Below are 27184 nucleotides of genomic sequence, written 5' to 3' on the forward strand. Positions count from 1 at the left end.
TGTTGCTTAATGAGTGTTTATTGAATTAACCAGAAGAGAAAGATTAAAGCAATTGAAGGTAACAGACCTGAGACCCCATCTCATGGTTCAGAGCCAAGTTGATTACATACTTCAGATACAGATATCAATACGTTAAGATCTATTACAAAGGAATGAATGAGCCCTGCCCTGCTCTAAGTGAGGCTTGTCTCCGTCAGATTTTTCAGAACCTGATTTCCTGTGTGTCTGTACTGGGGAGAATGCAAGTTTAAAGAGTAGGTCTCATGATGTCAATTCTTGCATCTGTCCATGGGCTGGGCTCTTGATTGGCCATTTGTGCCTACCACAATTAGAGGAACAGAAGGGAATTGTAAATATTGAAACATTAGCTTTTCTCCTGGTATGGATTGCAGGAGGCTCAGAACACCACAGGTGTAGGAGGTAATTTTCCCACACAGTTCTCAAGGAGCCCTAGGTGAGCTGGACACCTCACTTGCCACAGCCCACACATCTTACTGTAGAAAGAATGTTGGGGGTGCTATACAAAAAGAATTGAGAGGTTTGGCTTTGTGTTGGGCCGTCACTAACGACTTGCAATTTGGTGCCTATCATGTAATCTCTCTGCTTCTTTACTTCTATCCATGAGAAAAGCCAGATGCACTTTTGTTGGTGTCTGTCATTTACTTACAGTTCCACTTATATAATTAGGGGTTTACTTTTACCAGACATGCAGACTTTTGGGGATGTCTGGAGTTTAGAGCACACAGTACAGAGCTTTGTGAAATACGGTGCCTATGAGAAGTTTCCCGTGGTACACAACAGCCACACTGCTGCCCTGAAGCACAGAGCCATTATTGGCATACTCGGTACTTATACTGGGCTGCTCAGACAAAACATTGTGGATGCGAAGTACCTGTCAAGAGAAGATTATTTGTTAGTATACTACCTGAGGAAACAGCCGTTAGTGACATTTTCCTTCCCAAATACTCCAGGACTAATACATTTCTCAGAAATCAATAAGCTAAAATCTGTATATCTTCAATCATTTGTTTACTTCTTCTGATGAAAGTATTAATGTCTGGATGATATCTATGCACTCGAGTGGACGAGTTATCTGACATTACCCAAATTCCTCAACAAGATGGTTTACATAATTTTGATAGTTCAGGCATCTCCTACAGAAAGAGGTAGGAACCAGAGGATGCTCCTATCTAATTCTTGAGCAAACAGCGTTCCTCTGTGGGAAAGGGTCTTGCCTTTGACTGGGCCTACAGCATGGGGAGGGAAAAACAGGATGAAATGATAAAAGGACATCCAGTTAGCAAGCCAACCCAACCTTGTAACAGTAGGATGTAGTCTTCACAGCTGGAGCCCCTCTCACATCCATGAATGCATACTTAAGGAATTCAATCTGACACATCACTGCCTAGTACTGTTATTGATCCCCAAGAATAACACACTTTAGTTTGCAAATCATAAAATATATAAGTGCTCAGTTTTCCAAATAGCCTGGATGAAGTTCACTCAAACAGGACATGATAGGAATTAAAGAAAACCAATTAGAAATTCATGAGTCATGAGTCTATATCAACATTTCTTATTAGAATAGAGTTTAGTTGAGTTTTGTTTTTTTATCTTAGAGAAGATTCTACAACTTTATCTCAGGTTTGTTACATGAAAATACTCAAGCTTGGAACTCATGTAGAAAACATTAGCCTCTACCAAAAGGAAAGAGTGTCAGTGATTGTGAAGAAGTCTTATCTAAAATAAACAAATGGTTAAACTTAAAATAGAGACCAAGAAAAGATCCAAACAATTTTCAAATCATCCTATGGATCCATTTTCATTCTCTTAAAACAGACCCTGTTGTTGGGCATTTATGGAAAGCTCTAGGTATCACTTCCGGGGGCACATATCTGAGGGAAGGGTTGCTTCCTAGCTTAGGGTAATAATTCTTCAGGTTCTAGGCTCAGGTTGGACTTTTGTTTCTTTTTATATTTTTTGGTGTTTTTTTTTAAGAATCTGTGACTAACATGTTAATAAGAGAAACAAACATTATTGTTGGTTTTTTTTAAACAGAAGAACAGCATTATAGGAAGCAGAAATAACTGTATATTCTAATTTACCCACAGGGCCAATTACTAGGCTAGGGTTTGAATCTCAATTTCCCAACTCCCCAAACCTAGATTGAAATGTTGTATCTTTCTTCAAACCTTACCTTCTCAATGAGGCCTACCCTGCCCTCTGTATTTAATAATAGGATCTGCCCTTCCCCCTGTTTACAGCAATCCTGATCCTCTTTACTGTTACACATTTTTCCCCATAGAACTTAGGCCCTTCAAACTTACTCTATAATTTACCTGTTTTTTAGCTTATTGTCCACTATCCCCCTCCTTAAGAGCAGGGATCTTGGTATGTTGCTTTCTGATATATCCTAAGCATTAGAACAAAGTCTGGTGCATTACATTGTGAATAACTCTCTCTGAGTATGTGTGCCAAAAATTTATATCTATATTTAAATTCACTAGAGATTTTTTTATTCTTAAACTCAATGCTACAGAAAATGCAATGCTTTATGCTACTTATTGTTTTTTTAAAGATTGGCAACTGAGCTAACATCTGTTGCAAATCTTTTTTTTCTTCTTCTTCTTCTCCCCAATAACCCCCAGTACATAGTTGTATACTCTAGTTGTGAGTGCCTCTGGTTGTGGCATGTGGGACGCCACCTCAGCATGGCCTGGGAGCGGTGCCATGTCCGCGCCTGGGATTTGAACCATTGAAACCCTGGCTGCCGAAACTGAGGGTGAGAACTCAACCACTCAGCCATGGGGCCGGCCCCTATGCTATTGTTTTTAATGCCATATAAAATTCAATGGCATATGTTATTTTTTTGGAAGAGATTTTAAATAACACAAATAACATCTTTAAAATGAGACAGTCTTCAACATTATCATATATATTAGAACCTTGCTGGCAAACTAATTTTATTTTGAGACTGCAGTCATGTAAATCCTTTCATTTGAGCTTCATGCTGGGTAGTGTGAAAGAAGATGGTTCTGTATACGAGCCTCCCTTTGCCTAACTTCAGGTCCTGCTCAGAGCCTACATCCTGATTGGAAATAAGATATGGCAGTCTGGGTCAATATGAAAAATCAAGCTCATATTTTCCCATTAGTCCCAAGAGCAAGTACAGCCCTTGCAAAGATAGGACATTTGTCTAGCACTGATGTTAAATTAGCACCAGGTGACCTGAAAGGGTTAATGGACCATATTTCCCCATCCTGCCAAAATCTCTGCTTTTTCCAAATGTAGAATTTGTTCAGTTCTGGAACATCACATGTGACCCACTAAATTCCCCTGAGTCACCCCAATAAATTGTTTGTTCTTGCAGCTTTGCCCGTAGCTCAGAGAAGCATAGGACTTACTTCTGACCCTGGAGGATCCTCAGGGTTATAGTTCAGCAGCTTCATGGCATTGGGATGGCATCCTGCCAAAATATCTCCCGTGTCAGGATCGATGGTCAAGTTATCCACTAAGGTCCCCAATTGCATTACCTTCCAACAAAGAAGAAGTGGTGAAGACATTGTTTCCACTTTTTTCCCTACCCCTTCTCCCTCCCACCAGCTCCTGAAATTGATATTTTCAAGGGGCTTTGCTGCTGAATTTTAGAAGTGCAAGCAAGTCTCACTGACATTCTTCTAGAATAGTCATGTTTCCCTCATTCAAGGAGCACCTTCCTAGGTCAAGTGTGGGCGCTAACATTAAGAGGCCATGTTGGGTGGGCAAGCAAGGGTACTTTTTACCTTCAGTGGAGTTAAATCCCAGTTATCATGTTTTTTCAGTACGTGGATGTTCTTATCCAATATATCAGCTACATAGATATACCTTTGAAGTAAATAACGTTTACAGTTAAGCAAGTAGTAATGAGAAATGACCCTAACATTTATTCTGGAGAAGAGGTATAAAAATTCACAATAGTTCAAAGTGTCACTGCAATGTTTTTCGAAACCACAATAAAAAAAAGATAATAGAGTGGTATTTTTAATATTCTTGAAGTGCTTTAAATAACCCTGAATATGAGATAGGACTATAAAGTAGTGAAATTGATCTTTCTAGATGACATATTATAGGCTCAGTCTCATTACTTAGGAGTCACGATTTATTCTTTAAATGGAATGGAGGTACGTGGACCTCTTCTAAGGCCAGAAGAGTCTATACTTCCAAAAGTTAGTGCTTGAAAAGAAGTATTAGGCGATCATGAAGCTCAATCACAAGCACTTTTAAAAAGAGGAACAATACTTGAAGTTGTTTTCCACAAAGATCATCTCTATTCATCACCTCAAATTTACATATTAATACTCATGGTTCTTTTCTTTTTTAAACACTTTCCATTTTTAAACACTTTAAAAGAGTGTTTCTCATAAAATTTCATGCTGCAGAAAATAGTGTTTTCTCATCGAAAAGTCTGCTGTGGTATACCAATAAGTCTGAAACTTATGCAATCTCAATGCTCAATCCCAACTTGGGTCTTCTTCTTTAATAAAAACTTTTGGGCAACTAAACTTAGAATAAATGGTTAAAGACTCATAAGGGGCAGAGGAATTGTGCATTTATTCTCTTTTTTAGTGTGTTAATTAAGCATGTTTCTAGAATCATATCCACACAAGAATTTGGAAGAAGGACTTTATATCTTTGAGCCCAAATCACTGACTTCATTGGGGAGAGCCTAAAGCTCAAGAGGGCAAATAGTTTGCTTAAGATCACACGTTTAGAGTGAACGCTGGCCACATCTAATCCCTCCACACATATGTTGACTACTCAAGTCTAAGGAAGTAACCACCTCTTAAGCAAGGAGTCCACTAAAATGTGAAGGGCAAAGGGTAGAAAAACTATAAAAGAGCTTACTTCTTGTCTAATGAGATTGTGATCCCATTGGCAGAACTAAATCCTTTGGCCACCACTTTGACCTCTCTTGGACTATAGAAAAGAATGTAAGTCCAGTGAAGCTCCATGGCCATCTCAAATAGCGTCAAGAAGAAGTTGGTAAAATAGTGGTCTCTGGTGGCATAGAACTGTTCTGGTCCCACGACCACAATGTCATTCACACTGAAGTAGAAAAAAAAAAGAGAGGAAGAGAAAGAGAAAAGGAGTATTCAAATTTCCTGACGGTTGTCAAAATCATTAAATCTCTGCAAAGACCAATATGTTCATCAATTTGAAAAAGTATACATGAAGTAGTATGGATTAAGGAATTCTACAGAAAGCCCATGATTTTTCATTGTCCTGATGGGGATTCTTTTAGCCATTTGTTATTTTCTCATTCCTCTCTTCTGCAGAAGTCAGCAAAAACAAATAAACATACAAATAGACCTCAAACTCCAAATCTGTTGACTTGTAAATGCTAAATAATGATTATCTGTGGTGGTCACAGAGGAGTTCACCAATAGTTCTGGTCCTCCTCCTTCTGGAATTAGGCTTTTCCTTCCCCTTAATGTTAGGCACAACCGTATGACTTGCTTTGGCCGAGGAAATGAAGATATGTGTGTCGCTTCTGGATGGAAGACTTTAAGAGCCAGTACGTGACCCAACATGCTTCCCTCACTCTTCCACAGTAACCAGCAACTTTCCTGATGATAGAGAGTGTGGTCCCCCTAGGGCCCTACATGAGGACAATATAAAACTGAGCCCCTGAATCATCTACACTGAATATATAGCACAAGTGAGACAACAAAACAAAACTTAGTGGTTTTGAGTCACTAAAGACGTTAGGTTTCTTCCCTCTGTTATTGTAGCATAACCCAGTCCATGCTGATGTTTATCATTTCTCTAAGTAGGTGGGATTATGAGTGCTATTCTTTCTTATATACGTTTTTCAATACCATTAAAATTTTTAAATGAAGCACGTCTTAACTCTTTCAACAGTAAAAAACAATAAAGTCATTTCTGTTTTGGAAAAGAAAAAAGAGAGGCGATGACTTGAAAAAATGTGAAAAAAAAGACTAAACATTTCTATATTAAATTTAGGAAAGAAAAACTTGGGTGAATCAGGAAATGCTTTGAGGTTTTGCTATACAATGACTTTCCCAATGTCATTGGGCTGCTCATCTTTTGGGTCTCAGCTGAAGCATTCCTTCCTCCAAAACATATTGCCTGACACCACAGATTAAGTTGAATTCCCTCACAACTTGTTTCCATAGCACCTTGTTCTACCCCTTGAAATGCTTGGTCAATGTGTGTTTCAGAGCACCTCTAAAGTCCTCCTTTTTGTGGAACAAAGCCTCACATGCCCTGTTCCAGCTGGTGCTGCTTCAACCAGCTCTGCATAGGACCCGACAGACTTCCCATAGTGCAACCTTACAGTGCCTTACCTCATGTCTGTTATGGGCCTCTTGCTCCCACTTCTGTCCTTCCATGTTGATGTCAAAGCAAAGGACATCACCAGACTTGATTTGCACATGCATGACCAGGCATGTGCAGGAGTTGACCCCCCTTGAGGCAAACTCTTGACTAAAGGAAGATGGGACTGATGAATAAATTCTTTTCCCTTTCTATCTTGGCCAGCCTTTCTTGAAATCAGGCTTATGTTGCTTATTGGAGGACAATCTCATGATCTCAAGTAGTCGATTGCACTTAGCAGTGGCTGGCCTGATAACGGAATTTGTTAGAGACTCTCCCTTGTATGTGTTTCCTAGAGCTGCTGTAACAAAGTACCACAAACTGGGTAGCTTAAGACAACGGAAATTTATCATCCCACAGTTCTGGAGAAGAAAAGCCCCAAATCAAGGTGTTGACAGAGGCATACTCCCTTTAAAGTTTCTATGGGAGTGCCTTTCCTTGCCTCTTCCAGCTTATGGTAGCCCCAGGTGTTCCTTGGCTCATAGCTGCATCACTCCAATCTCACTCTCCACCTTCACATGCATTCTCCCTGAATGTCTGTCTGTCTACTTAGAAGGACACCGGGCATATTGGATTAAGGGCCCACCCTGCTCCATTATAACTTCTTCTTAACTAATTTCATCTGCAACCATCCCATTCCCAAATAAGGTCATGTTCTGAGGTATTGAGGGTTAAAATTTCAACATATCTTTTTGAGAGGACACAATTCAACCCATAACACCCTCCTTTCCCTGCTGCCTTAGGCTGGTCTCTCACTTCTCTGTCCTAGAATGGTACTCCTCAATAAAGTAGTTGTGCACTGAGTCTCCCCTCAGGCTGCGCTTTCTTTGGAACTCTTCCTGTGAGGTCATATGTTACTGCATTTGATCCTCACAGTCACTCATTAGGTAAATCGGGCCAATAAGAGAATTCCCATTTTGCTGAGGAAATTGAAGCACAGGTTAAATGATTTGTCCACAGTTCCTCAGTCACCCCATGGCAGTCCTGGTGCCCATTGTGCCTCAGAACCCAATTACTTCAACTTGTCACTTTTTTTGCCCTCTGCTCTTCTTGTCCCCAAATGCTATGAGGGGAAACTCATACGTGATTTTGAGAAAGATAACAAAGGAGAGAAGGTGGACTTCCTTCTTCTTCTTCTCCTATTCTATCCCATGGAAAGATTAACCTCTACTGTTTTGAAACCAGTCTTTCAGAGTTGAGTCCATTTTATAAACGATGAATTCTTCATTGTTTGTTACAGCCTTGAAACAGGCAACCTATCCACTAAAAAACATACTATTCTTTTCAAGACAGTAAGAAAGATGTTCATCACTGCAATTGACAGTCTAGTTTTGAATTCAGATGGATCTAGGTTAACACTCTGGTTTTGCCACTTACAAATTACATAACTTGGGCAAGTTACTTAACCCCAAATTCCTCTAAGCCTTAGTTTATTCATGCCTATTACTAAAGGCTATTGTGAGAATGAAATTAAGTATTCTGGCACAGTGTCTGGAACATAGTCATGCTTAACAAAAGTGGGTTTTTATATGTTCCCAGAGACTTTTTCCAATTCTACTTTAAAGCTCAGATGGAACAAGGGAATGACCCATCTGGAGGCTGGTTATAACACCCAGTAGGTGCAGCTTTTAGAATACAATTTATTAAGAAAACTAGAAAAGGGTGTAGGTGTTTAAAGACAGCCTGGTGGTAGGCATTGTCTTGCTGTGGTATGGAGGATGGAGTTAAAGCTGGGAATCTAATCGAGTACCTTTACAGGATTACAATGCTTTCAAGAAGTTGGAAAATATGAGGATATTCCATACTGAATACAGCAATTTCCAGCAAGGTGCCACGCAGTGTTACCATGGAAACATTTAGAAAGCTTTAGAAAACAATGCTACAAAACAAAAGTTGAAGAAAGCCTGCTGAAGCAAAGTAAACAAAACACACAGCAGAAGTTCAAAATGAATAGAAGTGCAAATACTTTAATTCCATACCTTATGAGAAGTTTGTGTTGTATGGTTTTCAGGTGTACCAGGGAACGTTGTCGTTCCTCAAATTTAAATATCTCCACAGTGGACTTCATGTTGGGATGATTCACAACATAAAGATACACAGTGTGGTCTAAAGTGGAAAAAGGCATAATTTCCAGGAAGTTTACTTCTATTGCAACTGTGATTAGACTTGGTATAGAAGTTGGTCACATCTGAGGATTCTTCTCATACATCTTGCATTTGATCCCATAGTCCACCTGACAGGTAAGTCAGACAAACTCCAGAATCCCCATTTTACTGAAGAAATTGTGACTCAGAAGGTTAATAACTTATCAGCAATTTCGCCACCACCAAAGTGGCAGAGCAGTGAGTGGAAGAAAACAAGCTTTGTTGAGAATTTTTTCCCGTGAGAACTTCCTACACTGCAACACACTCAACAAATATCAGAGTTGTGTAAACATCTTAAATTAAGCAACATTTTGCAACCAGAGAATGAAATTGTGATGTTGTCAGCTACCTGAAGTCGCAAGAACAGTATATTGAGTGAACCCAACCGACATGGGATGTAAATATGAATGCTAGAGAAAATAGAGCAGCCAATTCTGGGTATTACCAACCTCGAGAATGTTCACACATCTGTTTTCATATTGGAATGTGAACTGCTGTGAACAGGATTGAGGGTAGTTATCTGGCTTCTCAGAGTACTGTCTTCTGACTTTTTAGGAACTCTAGGTCTAAAGAGCTCTAGGGTTTTAAAGGGCCTGACCCCATCCTCCCACTGCAGGACTGATCTGCGTTCATCTCCCCACTTCCTTTCTTGACGGAGTTTCCAATCATGCGATGAAGCAAGCTTGAACCCTGAGCTGCATGGCTTTTACTCAGGGGCCCTGAAACACACAGGCCCCTTTACTCAAATTAAGGAAAAGTGCTCCCTCACAGACAAATCTTCCTTTTGGTCTGACCCAGCTCTGTTCCCGGGCCTGGGGCTTGGCAAGCAGAACCAGAGCTGGATTTTAGTCCCCACATGGCCCTTCAGCCAGACATTCTTGTCAGACACAGCATGAACAATAAATGCACTCCCTTGGCTTTACCCCGTCTTTAGCCCTCTGCTGGACCCCTCCTTCCACATAAAGGATGCATGGTGAGAACACTTTAGTTCTCTATCTTCTCATTCCGTTTCTATTTCTATGTGTAATGTTTTGGCCTTATGAATTAGATACATAATTATACGACTAATAAATAAAATGTCAATCCTAATATACTCAGCTTCTGAAAGCCTGTTTATACACCCGAGGCTTAATCTTTAACCTGGTCCCATCTCACAAAAAACAACCAAAAGCAACCCCCACTCCCCCCCTCAACCCCCAAAAAACCCTACCTCTAACACTATCACATGCAATAAAATAGCTCCAGGTTAATCTGATCACACATTACACTTTCCCCAATGAAAAATCTTACATCTAGTTGGGTGTCAGGCAAAAAAGTGGTGACTTTTGAATTGCTTAAGTAGACCCTGGAGCCCTAATTTTACCTGGGTAAAGGACATAGGATTAGAAGTAAGACCTCTTGGGTTCTAGTTATGAAACTGCCATTTACTAATGACAGAAGTGAAGTCATACTTCACTGCAATTCTCTAAACTCCATTTCTGCATCTATAAAACTGAATATTAATATCTGCCCTGCCTGTCACATAGAGTTCATTCATTTATTCATTTAACACGTGTTCAAAGCACCCACTATGCGGCAAAGATTGTTCTAGACTCTGGGAATCCAGCAACGAACAAGTCACGTATTCTTTCATGATGATTATATTCTAGAGAAGAAAACAGGGGGGAATAATTAGTAAGTAAAGGAATACTGGAGTGGGGAGATGCCTTCTTCATGGAGTGGCACCCACTTGAAGAGTGACAGAAAGCTTGGATCTAAAGATGAGAGGGAGCTCGCTACAGAGCAGTTCTGGGAGAGGCAGAGAAGGTTAGTATCTTTTAAGATTAATAAAAAACAAGAATTACCATTTTGATGAGTACATTGAGAAGAAATACAACAAGATTCATACCCTGAAACAAGGTGGTGGGAAGGCTTTCCTGAGAAGGTAACATTTAAGCTGAGGCCTGAATCATGAGGAAGGTAAGCCAGAAGTAATGGAAAGACATTCCAGGCAGAGGGAATTGCAGATGCAAAGGCCCTGGGCCTTGTAGCATTTTATAGGACTAAAGGAAATCCCATGTGGCTTGTCCAGAGAGTCTGGGGGAGAGTGGTGTCCAGTGAGGCTGGAGAGAGCATTCAGATGCCGGAGTGTGCAGGGGCAGCGCCTAGGAACTTAGGCCATTCTGGAGACTTGGAGTTTATCTTCAGAGTAATGGGAGCAATACGGAGAATTTTAAGAAGAGAGTGATATGATCAGATTTGCATAACAAGTAACTCTTGCTTATGAAAATGGATTGAGGTGTTATAGGAGAGAAGGTGCGGTTAGAAGCCACTGCAGAATCCAGGGGAGACATGGTAGGGGCGTGGATGGTGTGGTGGCAATGAGAATGGGAAGAGGTGCACAGGTTGGAGAGATATTTGGGGGGTAATTTGGGCAGAACGTTGTAACCAGTGGACTGAATGGGGCAGGGAGAGGAGAAGTGTCAAGGTTGGGCCCAGGATTGTATTTTGAGGAATTAATAAATTATATATGCATATGCTTTGTAAACAGAAAAGCAATACAAAATTGTTAGGTACAATGATCTTTTAAGGCAGGGCTTGCTAAGCAAATAAACAGTATATACAAAATTTTAGGGGAATATTTAACCTACTTAATAAAATAGTACTCAACCATGTTAAAAGGTACCCATTTACTTAAAAAAGAACAAGTCTGTGTTGGTGTAGATGAAAGGAATTGAACAAAGATCTGTTGCATAAGTGGATAGAAATGCTTACTAATCACTCTTTTTTATTCGTGAAAATCACTCCAGCAGATTTACACTTAATAATAATTGTACCTCCAGTATATATTTGGAAGAGTTAAAACAAGATTGCTTTAGAACTTCTGAATTTCAACACTTCCATTTGGCCTTCCCTTCGTGTAGTGACTGTTAGTGAGATTTCACTCTTCCTTTTTTTCTATATGCTCTGTGGACCCATAAATATTTAAAAATTAAATTAGTCTGGAATTATGAACTATGAACAAGCAAAAAATAATATTTGGAAATATTGTTTTAAAGCTTATGCAATGTATTAATAACTATGTTTTGTTTTCTGTTACAGCTTTTCTGAGATATAACTCACATAAATTCACTTTAAAAATGTACAATTTAATGGTATTTAGTGTATTCACAGAGTCGTGCAACCATAGCCAGTATCTAGTTCCAGAACACTTTCATCATCCCAAAAGGAATCTCCATACCAGTTAGCTGTCACTCCCCATTCTTCATGCCCCTCAGCACCTGCCAACCACTAATCTAATTTTTTGTCTCTATGAATTTGCCTATTATGAACACTTCATATAAATGGAATCATACAATATGCGGCCTGTAGTGACTGAATTCTCTCACTTAGGATAATGTTTACAAGGTTCACCCATGTTGTAGCAGGCATCAGTACTTCATTCCTTTTTATTGCCAAATAACATTCCATTGTATAAATACACCACCTTTTGTTTATGTATTCAACAGTTGACAGGAATTTGGGTTATTTTTATCTCTTGGGTATTAGGCGTAATGCTGCTGTGAACATTCCTGTTCAAGCTTGTGTGTGGGCCTACGTTTTCAGTTCTCTTGGCTATATACCAAGGAGTGGAGTTTCTAGATCATGTGGTAACTATGTTTAACATTTTGAGGAACTGCCAAACTGCTTCCCAAAGTGGCTGTACCATTTTACAATCCCACTAGCAAAGTGCGAGAGGTCTAATTTCTCCACATTCTTGCCAACATTTATTATTGTCTTTTTTATAGAGCCATCCTAGTGGGTGTGAAGTAGAATCTCATCAAAGTTCTGATTTGCATTTCCCTAATGACTAAGAATATTGAGTATCTTTCCATGTGTTTATTGGCCATTTGTATATCTCTTTGGAAAGATGTCTACTAAGATCCTTAGTCCATTTTTTAATTGGGTTATTTGCCTTTTTGTTGTTGGGTCATAAGAATTATTTATATATTCTGGATACAAGCTTCTTAGATGTATGATTTGCAAATATTGTCTCTCAGTCTTTGGGTTGTTTCTTCACTTTCTTCATGACGTCTTTTGACACAGAAGGCTTTTAATTTTGACGAAGTCTAATTTATCTATTGTTTTATGTTTTTTTTAATGTCACACAGTTATTTTCAAAGGGTCTTTAGTTTATAGGTTAGAGTTCTGAGAACAATATTCAAATTGGTTTTGATGGTCAAATGAGAAGAAAAATGGGTAGGAGGAAGAGAGAGCCATCCAATTCTAGTCCTCCTTCTTTAATGCGATATTTAAAAGTGTTTTGATACACATTTATTATCTTACAAATATACATCTTTATGGTAAAATAACATCTCCCCTCCTTTCACATACACGTTGAATAGTTGGGGATAAGTGGTTTGTATTTCCCTCTCATTCTTAAGCATTCAGACTTTACCTTTGTCCATGAAAGTACTGATTCCATGTGGATTAAATGATGCTTTGTCAAAAGAATCACTAATGTTTAGCACCTGGGCCCTTGGGTTTTGCTCATTCAGATCCATCAAGAAGATTTGTCCTGGCTCATCTGGTCCAAAGTTTACCATGCCTGGATATTTTAACCCCTTGAAGAAATAGAAAACAAGTATGCACACATATACATATCAAAAGAACATTTTCATATGGAGGCTAAAATCTCAAAGCCTAATAACAATGTTCAAAGCTCCAAATTTCTTTTAGATTTCTGAGATCTTTTCACTCTGTCATCTGTTGTCATTATCCGATCTGAGGGATTGCCATTGCCATCTAAGCCATTGGGAATGGGAATGGAAATATGGGAAGGACTCATATTCATCTTTTTCTCTATTCTTTTTTTAAAAATTATTTGATCGAGGTCACATTGGTTTATAACATTATGTAAATTTCAGGTGTACATCATTATATTTCGCCTTCTATATAGACTGCATTGTGTTCATCACCAAAAGTCTAGTTCCCATCCTTCACCAGATATGTGTCCCCCTTTTCCCCTTTTTCCCTCCCCCACCCCCTTCCCCTCTGGTAACCACTGATCTGTTCTCCTTATCTATGTGCTTGTTTGTTTAGAGAGAAGGGATTAAAACAAAAAGTATAATGCAAAAGACTAGGCTTTGTTACTTGGTTTAATTCCCTTGGACTGCCTATGCCTCAGGTTCCTCGTGTATAAAATGAGCCAGTGAAAATGTATGATTGCTAAAATTTTTTCCAGTGCTGATATTCTATAACTACCCTTCCTCAAAGCAGAGAGAAAGGGTGTATGGTTTCACTGCATCGCTCTCACACCTACATCCATTATATTATATTGTGACAAATAGTAGAATCAGAATTGACATAAGGGAAGCAGTCTCATAGAGTCGACTATTTCTGACCTATTTTGCTCCTATAGATATGTTTGAAAATTTGGACATGAATCCCTTGCTCCAAATATTGCAAAAAGTTCATTCTAGTACCTTGGACAGTGGTTCTTTCCGCTGGAAGGACCAGGGGTTTATCAACCAGTGACAGGCATCCTTGAATGTATTGGGTCTTTGCTGCACCCCAGGTCATTATGTCAACTTGGGATTGGTTTATTCTATACCAGTTACAAAACTCAGCCCACTTCCTCCCCATATCCCTCGCCCATCAGTCTAATATATATTAATATCAATAATCTTGTATCACTTCTTGTACCCTCATTTCCATTTATAGTCAGTTTAAATTCTCTCCTTCCTACCCTACCTTCTCTCTCTGTCTCTCTCTCCTCCCCCTTTCTTATAAATACACACACACTCACTTATTTATAATAATACTATTCCTGGCCCTTCCACTGCTCCCCACCGCAACCCTGGGTAAATCAATCTTCAGTTCCAAACAACCCCACCTACATCTTCAAGCTTTTCTTAGAACAGTCATTCTATGTCTAAATCGTATCGGAAACCTGGCTTTCCCCCAGACAACACTGGCACTGCTGAAGATTCTATTCCTTCTTTCATTTTCCTTAAGTCACCACACCTGGAGGAGAGATCAGCATGCCCCTAGCCATACCCTTCTGCTTCCAGACCTGGAATCTGTCCTCATCAGTCAACAGCTTGTCTTCTAAGGAAGCCACACCCTACTTTGCTTACTGTTTCCTTGTCAAACTCCCTACCAACTCCCTTTGCCCTGGTCTACCTCTTACATAGGCTAGTCTAAAATCAGGTTGAAAAATCCACTACAAACTTATTATCTCAACTTCAACCAGACATTCAGTAATGTTTATCAATCCTCTTGCTGATTCTAGTAGGTAATCTATTACAATTCTCCAAGTATCTATTCTAAATTTATTTCATTACCTTCCAGAGTCCACACTTTCTCCCTCTTTATTCTCAGTGGATAACTTTACCTCCTATTTCTCTAAAAAAACCCTATCCTATTTAACATGAATTTTCTCTGATTCCTTCCTTTCTGTTTCAGCAATTTTTCAGTTTTACCAATTCCCTTCCTTTCTTGCTCTTTTCTTAAGGAAAGAATACTCCCCTTCTATTCCTAAGTTAACTCCACCACCTATTTATTTGGTTCCCTGTTCTCCATGGCCTGTCTTTAGAATTTGCATCCTTCCCTCTCTTGCTTTACCACTCACTTTTCATCAATGCCCTCTTCTTTTGGCTGAAAAATTGCTCATTTCTTCTTCCTTGAAACAAATCTTCTTCTAACTTTACTACTCCTTCAAACATGCATTTATCTTGCCTTCCCTTCACTGTCAAATTTATTAGAAACATCACTTGATCTTGTTGCCAGATTTGAATTGCTCCAACTCTCAATTCCCTGAAATCAGTATTCTACCAGTTTGTGGAAATGTCTCTGTAAAGGTCATATCAATTGCCTCTAAAATATCTTATTCAATAACTCCTCTACATTTCCTTATCTGTATCTCTGAGGCATTTGACACTATGGTATAACCCTGTATTTCTTGTCAAAAAGTCAAAGGTAGAATTTCCAGATAGACTTCTTCCTTCCTGTCTGCCTCTTCCTCATTCTGTCCTCGTTCATCCCTCTATCCTTCTTGTTCTATATTCTTTCTATGCAGATCTTATCCATAAAGTTTCAGGTTTCTTCTATACCAATGATTCAAATCTGCACATTTACCTGGAACCTCTCTCTGGAGCCCTGGCTTGCATTCCCAACTTCTCCTAAGGGCAGCTCAAAATCAAATGGTCAAAACCAAAATCAACATTCTCTCCTCGAATCCTTCCTCTCATTTGTATCTATTATTCTTGGTGAAGGGCATCGCTGCTCTCCCCAATATCAGGACATAAAATTCAGTCTTCAAGTCTACCCTTTCCCCATAGTCAATTTGTCACTGAGCTCAGTGGCTTAGATAACGGCAGCACTGGAAAAAAAAATGTCAGGGATATCAGTGCTTCCCTGTTTACCTGAGGAAAAGCTTCCCTTTGCACTTAAGGAAAATTAAGCTCAGAGAAGCAAAATGCCTAAATCACTCTGATCATTAGTTGTACGGCCTCTTTCTGCCACACCATAAAGAAAGGTTTGACAGTAGAGAATATTGTTCCAGAAGGCAGCTCAAGGCACAACACCACAGCAAGTCCATTGGTAATCTGGAGCTATGTGAGGACGCTGAATGGATGCTTTAGAAATGGAAATGATTTGATAGGGAAATAAGGGTGGGGCACTGCAAACAAACTTGGTCTAGATTAAGTGTTATGACAAATGAAACACTTCTAATAAATGGCTTCACACTCACCTGGTTTTCTGTTTAAGGCAGTTGGGGAAGAATTTGTGGCAAGTGATTGCAAGCAATTCTTTTGACAGCATTCACCACTGAAAATGGTGAAAATCACCTAGACGTGCAGGCATCTTATTTCCCCCAACAGACTACCGGTATCTGTGGACAGGCACTGAAATCCTCCACCACCCTCATTCACCAGCACATGCATTCAGCAAATATTCCAGCACGTGTGTCGGCCCTGTAGCGTGTTAGGTGCTGAGCAAGGCAGCGAACACTCCAAAGTTCTGGCCTCAGGGGGCTTGAAATGCAGGGAGGCAGCACCAAGCAAGCACATCAGATATGCTGGTATATAAGAGCCTAAAAACAGGGAACGTGAGGGACCATAGAAGAGGCATCTCACCCAGAAAGAGAGTGTCAGGGAAGACTTTCCCGAGGAATTGAAGGGCCACCACAATGAGGCCTCACAGAAAACTAGGAGTTAGCCGGTAACATGTAAAGAAGGGATTATCTTGCAGGCAAAGAGAGGTATGCCAAGTACCAAATTAAGGAAGCAAATAGCCTGCTTGGCACCTCTCAATAGACTAAAAATATCTATCGTACAGAATTACTCTCTAAAGCAGCAGCTTCCAAACATGTTCTAGGATGGCAAGAAAGGGCAATAGGAGAAACCAAGATGAACAAGGACTTAAGTTAATTACAGTGCAGAAAGATAAAAAGTAAGCAAAGAACATCATCTTTAGCCTCTAAGCATGAGTTGTTTGTTAGTTTACAAAAAGAGCTCCATTATTTAAACCTTCATGTGCACATTTCTCATGGGAATTATTTGTGATGAAAATCTCTACTTTCTGAACAGCAATAATTCAGTACTTTTAGTTCCAGTGAAAATAAAAAAGAAGCATACAGTAGGAATTACAAATATTATTTCCTACTGGCAAACAAATCTCTTAGCTATAGAATAATCATTTTCAAAGGTTTATGTGTCATAACATTGAAAATCTAAATTGACGACAGAAAATCTAAGTCAACAAAGAAAAAGCTTTTCTAGACAGCTTTGTTTTACCTTTAGTTTTGGAGAAAAGCTAAAGAAATAAACTCCCTCCCACCTTCCCACCCCTACACATACCACCACAACCAGCAATTTAAAACCCAAGTGAGATCCTGACTATACTGTGCATACTTAAGAATTTAGAAAGTAAGGCCATTAAGCGTTATTGTATGTGCCCCTTTTTTGGCCAAAAAGATATAGATTTAAAAATTCATGTTATTTGGTAGTATTTTATTTGCCAAAAGGGAATATTAGGACAGGCAATTCCAGCAATCAGAATTCACATTGAAAATGTAGTCAATCTACTTTTTCAAAATCTTAGGTCTCATTCCAAATTGCAACAGATTTAATAAATACATGATAATTTTCAACATCTTCACAACATATACATTTTAATTTCTTGAAATTCAATCCTTTGCATAGCTTCTGGATCACTGTAAACCTGTGAAGGCAGTATTGGGAATGAAATTCAGGCCCTCTACTTCTTTCAGAAAGAGCAGAAGGCATGGCAGGGAATACAACACGGGAAATGCTCAGGGTTTTGAATCGAGTAACATGGTTAATACTCGATCCACAAACATTTACTGAGCTCCAAACATAGGCAGGTGTAGCAAGAGGAATACTAGTTAGTGACAAGATGACTACCAGAAGCTGAGGTACAGCCAAACAAGGCAATGATGTGGATGGACAGCAACAAGACAAATCTGTAGACTAGTCTAGGAATCAAGTGGAAATCAATATGCATTTATTGAGACCTTAGTGAGTATGCAACTGCCCGCAGGAAGGTACCCACCCCGGGGCAAGCAAGAGTGGGTATTCCTGTGGTGTCCTGATTAGCCCTCTGGAATCGTCTTTTGGATGTTTTAGTTGACCAGTTTACCTACAGGTAAGATGAGCATGTAGGGGTCCGTCTGCCAGCTCTAGTCAGCAACATTAATGTACTATCTACACAGCTATAGACATGAGCATCTGTGCAGTATGGGAATTACTCACACTGGAGATAAAAGCCAGCCCACTAGGAAGTACATCAATATCTTCAGAGCCATATCCTGCAAAAGAAGTGGAGGATAGGGAAGATGTATGTATGAAGACTTAAAAAGTAAATCTCACAGCCAAAACTTTGAACTTCTTTTGGAAACTACGTTGACTTTTTCAACTATTTACTTGGGAAACTAAATTAATTTTCAGGAATCCCACAGGCATGCTACTCTGCAATAAAACCTGAGTCAGACTTCTTAAAGACTAAACTCTTTTTTTAGAATTTCATTTCAGGGAAAAAAGGCAAATATCTATAAAATAAATTCATATCCTAGATTTATTCTTTAAATAACAGCTTCCAGGGTCTGTCCTGAGAGATTCAGCTTTATTTCCCATACAAGACTAACCTACAGACCAGATGATAAAACTTGGAAAGTCATCATTGTAAAGGTCTCTCTCTTTTTTTTTTTTTTCCTTTTTCTCCCCAAAACCCCCCAGGACATAGTTGCATATTCTTCGTTGTGGGTCCTTCTAGTTGTGGCATGTGGGATGCTGCCTCAGCGTGGTTTGATGAGCAGTGCCATGTCCGCGCCCAGGATTCGAACCAATGAAACACTGGGCTGCCTGCAGTGGAGCGCGCGAACTTAACCACATGGCCACGGGGCCAGCCCCTGTAAAGGTCTCTTAAATGCCTCTCTGGCAACCATTTCCCTTCTTGCAACTTGTTGAGGCTTAAAAATCTATCATTATCCAGTCGTACTGGAAATTATTGAATAATTGTTCTCTGTTACAAAGCCCATCTTAGGATGGACTATTGAACATAAATGAATTTGAAAGAGTTTAGTCAGATCTTTTTCCATTGAGAGCTGGTCTTGAGAATTTTTCTATGGAAAGAGTATATAATAGGTAAGTTATGACTGAGAACAGGATGAAAAAGGAACTTGCATGACTCCTAGTAGAGAAACAGAGCCACATATGATGTTATCCCAAGCAGGCAGGACTGACGGTGAAGGCAATGGTTATCTAGTGTGACAAACTATATTTTATAAATATGGTAGAACCAATGTGTATCACAGCAGATGCTCTTCCTAAAATGTGATGCTCATACTGTTCCATGAAGAGGTAAGGTCTACATTCTCTCCCTTTGAACCTGGGTGGACCTTTGAAACTGCTCTGACAAGTTGAATGAGGTGGAAGTGATGCCACGTGACATACAAAGTCAAGTCCTGGTCATAGCTTCTGCTGGTGCTCTTTCTCTCTCTCTCTCTCTCAAGACATGCACCTTGGGAGGCATGAATCTAAATATAAGAAGTCTGGCTACTTTTTGAAGCTACAGGGGAGACACCATAAAGAGACCACTCAAGGTAGAGACAGGGACTCAGGAGGAGTCTCAGATGATTCAGTTCTCAGCCTTTGAGTCACTCTAGCTGATGCAAATGGAACAGAGATGAGCTGTCTCTAAGCCCTGCCCAAATTGCAGATTTATAAGCAAAATAATTGTTGTCATTTTAAATCACTAAGTTTTGGGGTGGTTTGTTATACAACTATAGTAATTGGAACACGTGAGAAAATGGTTATCTGGGGTAATGGGTTACTAGCGCATCAAAAGGCAACTGAGGGAGGATAGGCGAAATACATAAAAGTGAAACAAAACCAAAAGAAATGCAAATTTGAATCAATAGAATAATGAGCAACAGGCATTGAAAACTAGAGAACAGAGAAAGATCTTATTATATTCATTATACTAAAGGTTGAAACTAATCCCCAACTAGTAATCTGAAAATGAAATTAATCAGAACTTTCCATTTTCTAAGCATTCCAGTTAATCAAGATTTACCTATATATGGCATCTTGATGGCCTCAAAGATTTAGTGCTATTTCCCCATGGAGTAACATAGACATTAGGAGAACACAGTGAATTGAATAAAGCAATTTTAAAAATCACATTGATTCCTTAGTTTTTTTGTTTTTTAAAGATTTTATTTTTCCTTTTTCTTCCCAGAGCCCCCTGGTACATAGTTGTGGATTTTTCTTAGTTGTAGATCCTTCTACTTGTGGCATGTGGGATGCCGCCTCAACATGGCCTGATGAGCGGTGCCATGTCCACGCCCAGGATTTGAACTAGCGAAACCCTGGGCCACCGAAGCAGAGTGTGCGAACTTAACCACTTGGCCACGAGGCCGGCCCCTGATTGGTTAGGTTTTTGATGTTTCTCCTGCCTCTCTGAAACCTATTCTTGGGTTCCTCTTGCCATAATCTCCTTCCTACCTCTGTCGTGAATGTGAGTATGCTTCAGGCTCTGTCTGCCCTTGGCTCTTTCTCGTGGCAGAGCATCCATTCTACACACAATCTACTCCAGTCCATGGCTTCAGCTTCCACACACGTGCTCTTGAATCTGCAATCCTTAAATCAAGTCCAAACATTTCTCCCAAGTTCCAGACCTCTATATTCACCTGTATGTTGGACATTTTTACCTGGCTTTTTTATTTCTCATATTTAACAGGTCCCACACTAATCTGGACATTTCTGCTGTGAATCTGCTTCACTTTCTATATTTCGATTTCGGTGGATGGCCTTGGAGTTACCTTTGGTGCCTTACTTTTCCTTACTCCTCAAAGGCAAGTGATCACCAGTCATTCAAGCTCTAGAGTTCCCTCCTGGATTTCTACAATAGCTTCCTAATAGGTCAGCTTTGCTCCCTACAACCATTCTCTGCACTGCTGACAGTCATCTTTTTTAAATTGCAAAGCTGACCTTGTCACTCCCCTGCTTAAAACCCTCCAGAGGTCCAAGAGGGCTGGCAATATAAATCCCAAGATCCTTGGCCTGGATCCCAAATCCTCCACATCTTGTCTCCAGTGTCAGTTCTTGTGGTTTCCACTCTCTGCTCTATATTCCAGCTGTGCTGCAGTATTTCCGGTAGTAGTTCCTGAAATGTGCCAGACTAGTCACCTGCATGCCTGAGCACATGCTGTTCCTGGCTTCTTGACAACTTACATCTTTCCCACACCACCTTTACCTCCACTTGGCTGAGTATCATGGACTCTTAGAGAAGAGCTCAGGGACCAGCCCCTCAGCTTTTCCAACCTCTTTTGGTTCCAGGATTCATTTTATGTATTAATACGATCACCTATGACTATCTCCACCGCGACATTTTTCACGCTGCGGCTGCAACCTTCTGTTCACTTATTAATTTCCTACTAGACAGTAAGCTTCCTGGGAACAAGGACCAGGTTTTATTCATTACTGTATCCTTGTACCCAATATAATACCTGCCTTTTCACTGTAAAAGCTCCCAACAAAAGCTGGTTGGCTGACTAAATAAGATACCAGGAAACCATTTTAGTTTCGTGAACTTTGTCTTGTCTTGAGGTTAAACTATTGACTAGTGAGTGCCAATTTCTAAGCACAAGATAGCCTGTGTTTTGTGCTCTCTGCTTTGGTCCTGTCATCTTCCAAACACTAGTTCTTCTATCTCCTACATATGACAGCATTAACCTACCTCAGTAATTCACCTACAACAAGAGTGGGCATTTTCCAGAGGTGTTGTGATTGTCTTTCTTTACTTGTTCCATCTAGGGCAAAGGGAAGCTGGGGCTTTGCATTCATATGTGAAAAAGAATTACCAGCTGGTTGCACAGTATTCCATCTCCTTACTCCCCATCCCCGCCACCTACATTGCACCTTCATGATGGCCCAGTGCATCCCAGCAACAGTAACACCTGTGGGAGTAAGAGCTCCCAGGACACCCTCCCCGAGTCCTCCCCACATTCTCATTAGCCTTGCCCAACTATCATTACAACCCCACTGCTAGGTCTAAAATCAGTCCTATGAATAGATGTCTATTACTTTTTAACCTGTCAACCCTACACTTAGCATAACTTCGTTTCTTTGGCCTTTGATCATTTTCTACGTGCACCCTGAGAAAGGGTCACACCAAAATATTACTATCTATTAGTATGATCATCATGTCACATCTTGGAGAGAAGGTTCTGACAACCAGCTAAGAAAACAAATGGAAGCTACTATGGGGTAGAAGCATATCTTGGAGACACGAGAAGCTGCAGGAGGGGCAGAGGGATGGAGGGGAAGATAGGAAGCCATCAAATACGGTGGCTGTATAATCCCACCAAGGGCAAGCCCTAATAAAGCTATCCATATTTCAAGTGCAACTTTGATAGAAGCCAAGGGCAGCCAAATAACTTCCTTGTTAAAACAACCCTTGACTCTCAAAGCCTTGGGGAAAAAAGTGAGCTTAATGCAGAAAGATCTATGAGAAATGATTTCTAGAGGTTAGAATTTTTTCACCTTTCAACCTTTCTTCTCAGAGGAATACTAGGAAAGGAAAACAAAAAGAGGAAGAGCTCCTTCCACATAAAATTAACTACAAAAGTCTAGGTCTCGAAGAGAACACAGATCAGAATTTTTCCCTGGCTCTGTTACTGCCTACGTTACCCTGCCTAAAATCCATTAGTGGCTTCCATTGCTTCATAAAGCCTCTCCCTCACCAAACAGTTGAGTCTTGTGAATATTACCTCATTAGTGATCTGTACTTAAATATCCAGTCTGCCTTCTTTTGATCAGCCCTATTTATTAATATTTTACTTTCTGCATCTCAGATCTTCTGTTTTCTGCTGCTATCATACTTTCCTGAAGATTTCATAATAAAGATGTGTTGTTGGCAGATAAGAAAGACAGTGTTACACAACGGAGAGTACAAAGGTACAGAAGAGAACCACATTGGCTCACAATCTGAGCTGTCACCCTCCAGTTCTGGACCGCGAGGCAAGTAACCTCATTCTTCTGTGTGTCAGTTTCTTAGTCCGCAAGGACAGCTAGTAGCACCCACCTTACAGGTCAGCTGTGAGAGTGAGGTAGATGTTTGTAAAGCACCCAGCAGAACACTCATAGATACCGGGACTTTGATAAGATAGTATTATTGCTTTTAGATATATATATCAATATTGTCTTGTTGACAAATGACCTTGACCATTCTAACTTGTTTAGTTCTCTAAATATAAAATGTAAATACACCAATAGCATGAAAAGTAACATGACATTTTTTTTCTTTTGCTCTCAGCCAGCTTCCAATCATGTAAGTCATTCTCTTCAAAATATTTGGAGAATCAGAATGTTGCTTATGTCTTACAATATTAGCTCTAGTTTTAGTTTCTCAAATGTATTTGAATTACATAATCTGAGAGTTGAGTTAGCTTTTGGCAATCATCTAGTCTAATTACTCCTCAGAAGTATTTGGCAGGCTCATATCTTTTGAGAGATATGTGCATAGTAAATATGAATATTACTGCACAAAACAGTAAACAAATGAGTGAACATTATATTTCTTTATTTTTTAAATCAAATTAAGTTTGACCCTGACCCTACATTCTACTAAATTGGAGGGAAATTCAATCTGAGTCATTACTGGGTCTCTCTGCCAAGGTTGTGCAAAGATTGTAGGTGGAGGGTTTTAAAACTGAGCAGAATATCTGGGGAAGTCCATCTGGCCTTTATTCTACACTAGTCACCACTCAGTTACTCAATGCTGAGCCCATGTGGTCCTTTTAATTTAGATAATTCTGCCACATCCACGTCACACTTGGGCACATGATGTTTGCTCAGGCTGGGACACACAGGACAAAGTATCCAGCCTCCCTAAAGACACCTAGTAGCCATTGCTTCTGAGGCCCTGTTCCTCCTCCTGAAAGCTGTCAGGGAGTAGAGCAAGGGTCCCTGTTAGTCAAAAAAATCCATATATTCTTATTCCTTCTCCATCAAAATCCCTTGAAGGAGCTCAGAGTTTGAAAACAAAAGTCAGGAAAAAGTTTGTCTTCAGCTCCTGCTTTCTAGCCAGCAGCACAAACCTCCTCTAAGACTAGGGAGCACAAGGGCCAAGCTAACTTTTTTAGAAATTGAGAGGAAAAAAAGACAGAAAACCAAAATCAAAAATAAACTATGCTGTCATCCCGTCACCTACTAATAAGTAAGTCACAGTCCTTGACCTTAGGGAGTTTATAACCTGACAGTGAGAGAAAGAGAGAACACTGTTAGCTATAAAGGAAAGCATGGGAGAGGTGTCCTAAGTCGCTCAGAGTTTCAGAGTGCTGTGAAGGGTCAGAGGCAGGAGAGGAATTGGCAGCTGATTTCAGGAAGCAGAGATGAGGGGATCAGTGGAGGGAATTTCACGAGCAAAGGGGAGAAAGTGAAAGGACACATTCCCAGAACAGTGAACAGAATCTCGCTGGAACTTTTTTTCTGGTAGCAGCGTCAGGGAGACTGGGAGGCTTGGAGCCTGACTAAGCAGCCGTGGCAGTAATGAGCAGGTGAGACCAGCCCTGGAGTGGGACACAGAGGAGGCTGAGGCCAACATGTCTCATGCAGAACAATGAGGGACAAGGGGGAAACAAATGGCTCCTGCATTTTGAACTGAGTCTCTTTGAGAACGGGGCTACCAAGCATAGGAGAAGTCTAGAGAGAGAAGAGCTGGTTGGGGGTGGAGGGATGAGGGAGGAAACGACAGAAACATAAACTAGATTTCAGACTGGAAAAGAAGGCCTGCAGTTTGAGAGGTTAGGGATCTCGCTATGGATTTGTGATTAAATTTTTTAAAGGCATCTCAGTAGGGTGCGAAGTTCTTGAGGGTAAGGGTTAAGTCATATTCCTCTTGGGACTTTTAGATAAATTTTGAAGGAAGTAACACTGGAAGCCAAGAACGTCATCAGGGAAAGGGAAGAAGAAAGCAAAGAGGTAAAATAGGCGATAGAAGAAGCCGGGGTGGGAGGCGAATGAAACATCACAAAGGGATGGGGAGAGAGTTCAGTGAGCGTCTGGCCAAGGAGCCGTCCACGACATGCTTCAAATGATGGAGACACATCAGTGAGGAAAAGGACTGAGAAAAAGCCAAAGACTTGACATTTAGGAGACCCCTTGGCGACCTGGGATGAGGTAGCTTGGGTAAAGTGGATGGGGCAGAAGCTCCCATAGGAGGGTTTAAGGAGTAGCAGGAATTAAATCATTTGGCAGGCTCACTTAGGTGTAGGGTGACCAAGAAATTGTGCTGGCCTCTCTTGCTATAGCCACATACGTACCAAGTCCCTCAACAAGGTGGCAGTTCTGGGGTTCTACTGGCTCCACTTCTCGAGATGCATTAGTTCTTCGTCTGTAGAAGATAAAAACACTGGGGGTCAACGCACAACATGCAAAATCAATGTCTAAACATGGTCTTTATCACCTTCATATTCGTTAACTCTCTTTCTCATCATTTATGAATGATATAACACGTAGGCATCTCCTTTTATTCACAGTTATTTGCATAACGTGAACATTATGTGGGCAATGTGCCTATAATAGCTAATCTCCCCCAGTTATTGTTGAAAGAGTAAAATGGGATTACACATGGATAACATTTTGCTGCCCAAATAAACGATACTACTTAATAATATGAGTAACTGGATAGTATTACTAATTTGAATGTACAGAATAGCATTACTTAATTTGCTAAAGTGTTGTCTATTATACGTCTGCACGGCGGCTCCCCTCAATCCCCTAGTCTTGTCTTTTAACCCCATCCCCTCCCCAAACTGCCTTCCCAAAATTCAACAGGGTCTCCTAACAGCTGAACCCTGTAGCTTTTGCTTTTTTCTAAATACGAGTGAAATATTCTTTTAAATAACTTTAAATTTTTACTAAATTGTATTCAGGAAAACTCTAACTTAGACTTATCTTACTGTTCCTTAAAAAAAGAAACGTCTTAGATCTACTTTATAATTATTACTTTTTGTAATCCTCTCACTTGGGTGCCCTGGGAGCAAATGTAACAATAAACACCCTGAAACTGAACTAGAAAGTATTACCAAAAGGCCTCAGCCTCCTCAACAGGTGAGGACTTGAACCTCTGAGGAGACCAGCTACTGCTTAGAGAAATAAGTAAAAACAACCCAAAGACAACTGAAGGCAACTTTAGATCCACTCAGAAACCACCACCTAACATTTCTCTTTTCTAGCCCAGTATCGACTGTTGCTGAGATATTTCTGGAAAGGCTATCACCAGCAGATCCGCCACTTTGAAAAGTCGGATACCTACATAACTGCCAGTTCCCGCCTGCAGGGTTCAGTTAATTTCCCTGCTGTCCCGCTAGGCTAGCTCTTCCAGTCTCGATGAGTTTTGTAACCCAATACTCCTCATTATTTAACCTGCCTTGGGTAACGTCTGAGCCAGCTATAAACTTCAGGCTGGCAGCCTGGACCCCCACTACCCATGGTACTTCCAATAGAGTTAGTTTTTCAGGAGCAGAATGCTGAAGGCACCTGGAAAAGGCGGGGCATGACTTTCAGAAAGTAAATCAGGGCATTTCTACACTACCATTTTAGGAAAGGCAAGCAGTCAGCTCACTTTCCACATCAGTGCGTCTCAAGGGACAGATTGCCGGGTGGCATCGAGGAGTGAGGTTTCAAAGCTGCTCACTCCTACCCGCCAGGAAAGCAGCCTGGGCAGTCCTTGAGGTAACTTGGAAGAGTAGACAAAGAGAGCCAGGGACGCCAAGCTCAGGGCAGCCCAGAGTTTCACGGGTTCTTATCCTGGGCGTGGACATAGTACCGCTCATCAAGCCACGCTAAAGCAGCGTCCCACATAGCACAGCTAGAAGGACCTGCAACTAGAATATACAACTATGTTGGGGCGGGGGTGGGGGGAGAAGAAAACAAAAAAAAAGAAGATTGGCCACAGATGTTAGCTGAGGGCCAATCTTTTTTAAAAAAGGTATTGTTTAAAGAAAGATGCCAGCTCACCTTATTGCCACTAATCTCTCCCCGATTAGGGCCAGGCCGGCCCCCAGCAGGGTCAGCAGCACCAGCTTCCCCATGGTCTCGAGTGCCCTGCAGCGACGCAGGGCTCAGAGCACTTACCGAGGGCGCCAACGCAGGCTCCCGGCTCCGCCCCCTGGC

The 27184-nt window shown here is 40.5% G+C and overlaps 1 protein-coding gene across 1 annotated transcript; it reads right to left on the minus strand.

Moving 5' to 3' along the window:
- Positions 1-27184, minus strand: PON3 (paraoxonase 3). The gene is made up of 9 exons (XM_014853330.3): positions 27029-27184; positions 25330-25400; positions 18257-18312; positions 12937-13102; positions 8355-8481; positions 4885-5085; positions 3783-3864; positions 3405-3533; positions 1-892 (listed from the first exon to the last, which is right to left on the minus strand). Exons 1-9 carry the CDS (start codon positions 27100-27102, stop codon positions 734-736), a joined length of 1065 nt encoding a protein of 354 aa, XP_014708816.3. The 5' UTR covers positions 27103-27184; the 3' UTR covers positions 1-733.

This window comes from Equus asinus, chromosome 1 (assembly GCF_041296235.1).
Source record: "Equus asinus isolate D_3611 breed Donkey chromosome 1, EquAss-T2T_v2, whole genome shotgun sequence".
Lineage (NCBI taxonomy): Eukaryota > Metazoa > Chordata > Mammalia > Perissodactyla > Equidae > Equus > Equus asinus.

What these genes read in the sequence shown, in the direction of transcription:
- PON3 (XM_014853330.3), bottom strand. Translation starts at nt 27,102, where the DNA reads ATGGGGAAGCTGGTGCTGCTGACCCTGCTGGGGGCCGGCCTGGCCCTA. An exon ending in CAACACAAACTTCTCATAAG is followed by an intron (nt 5,086 to 8,354) that starts GTATGGAATTAA and finishes TTTCTACTTCAG; the next exon opens with TGTGAATGACATTGTGGTCG. An exon ending in GGGATTTAACTCCACTGAAG is followed by an intron (nt 3,534 to 3,782) that starts GTAAAAAGTACC and finishes CTTTGTTGGAAG; the next exon opens with GTAATGCAATTGGGGACCTT.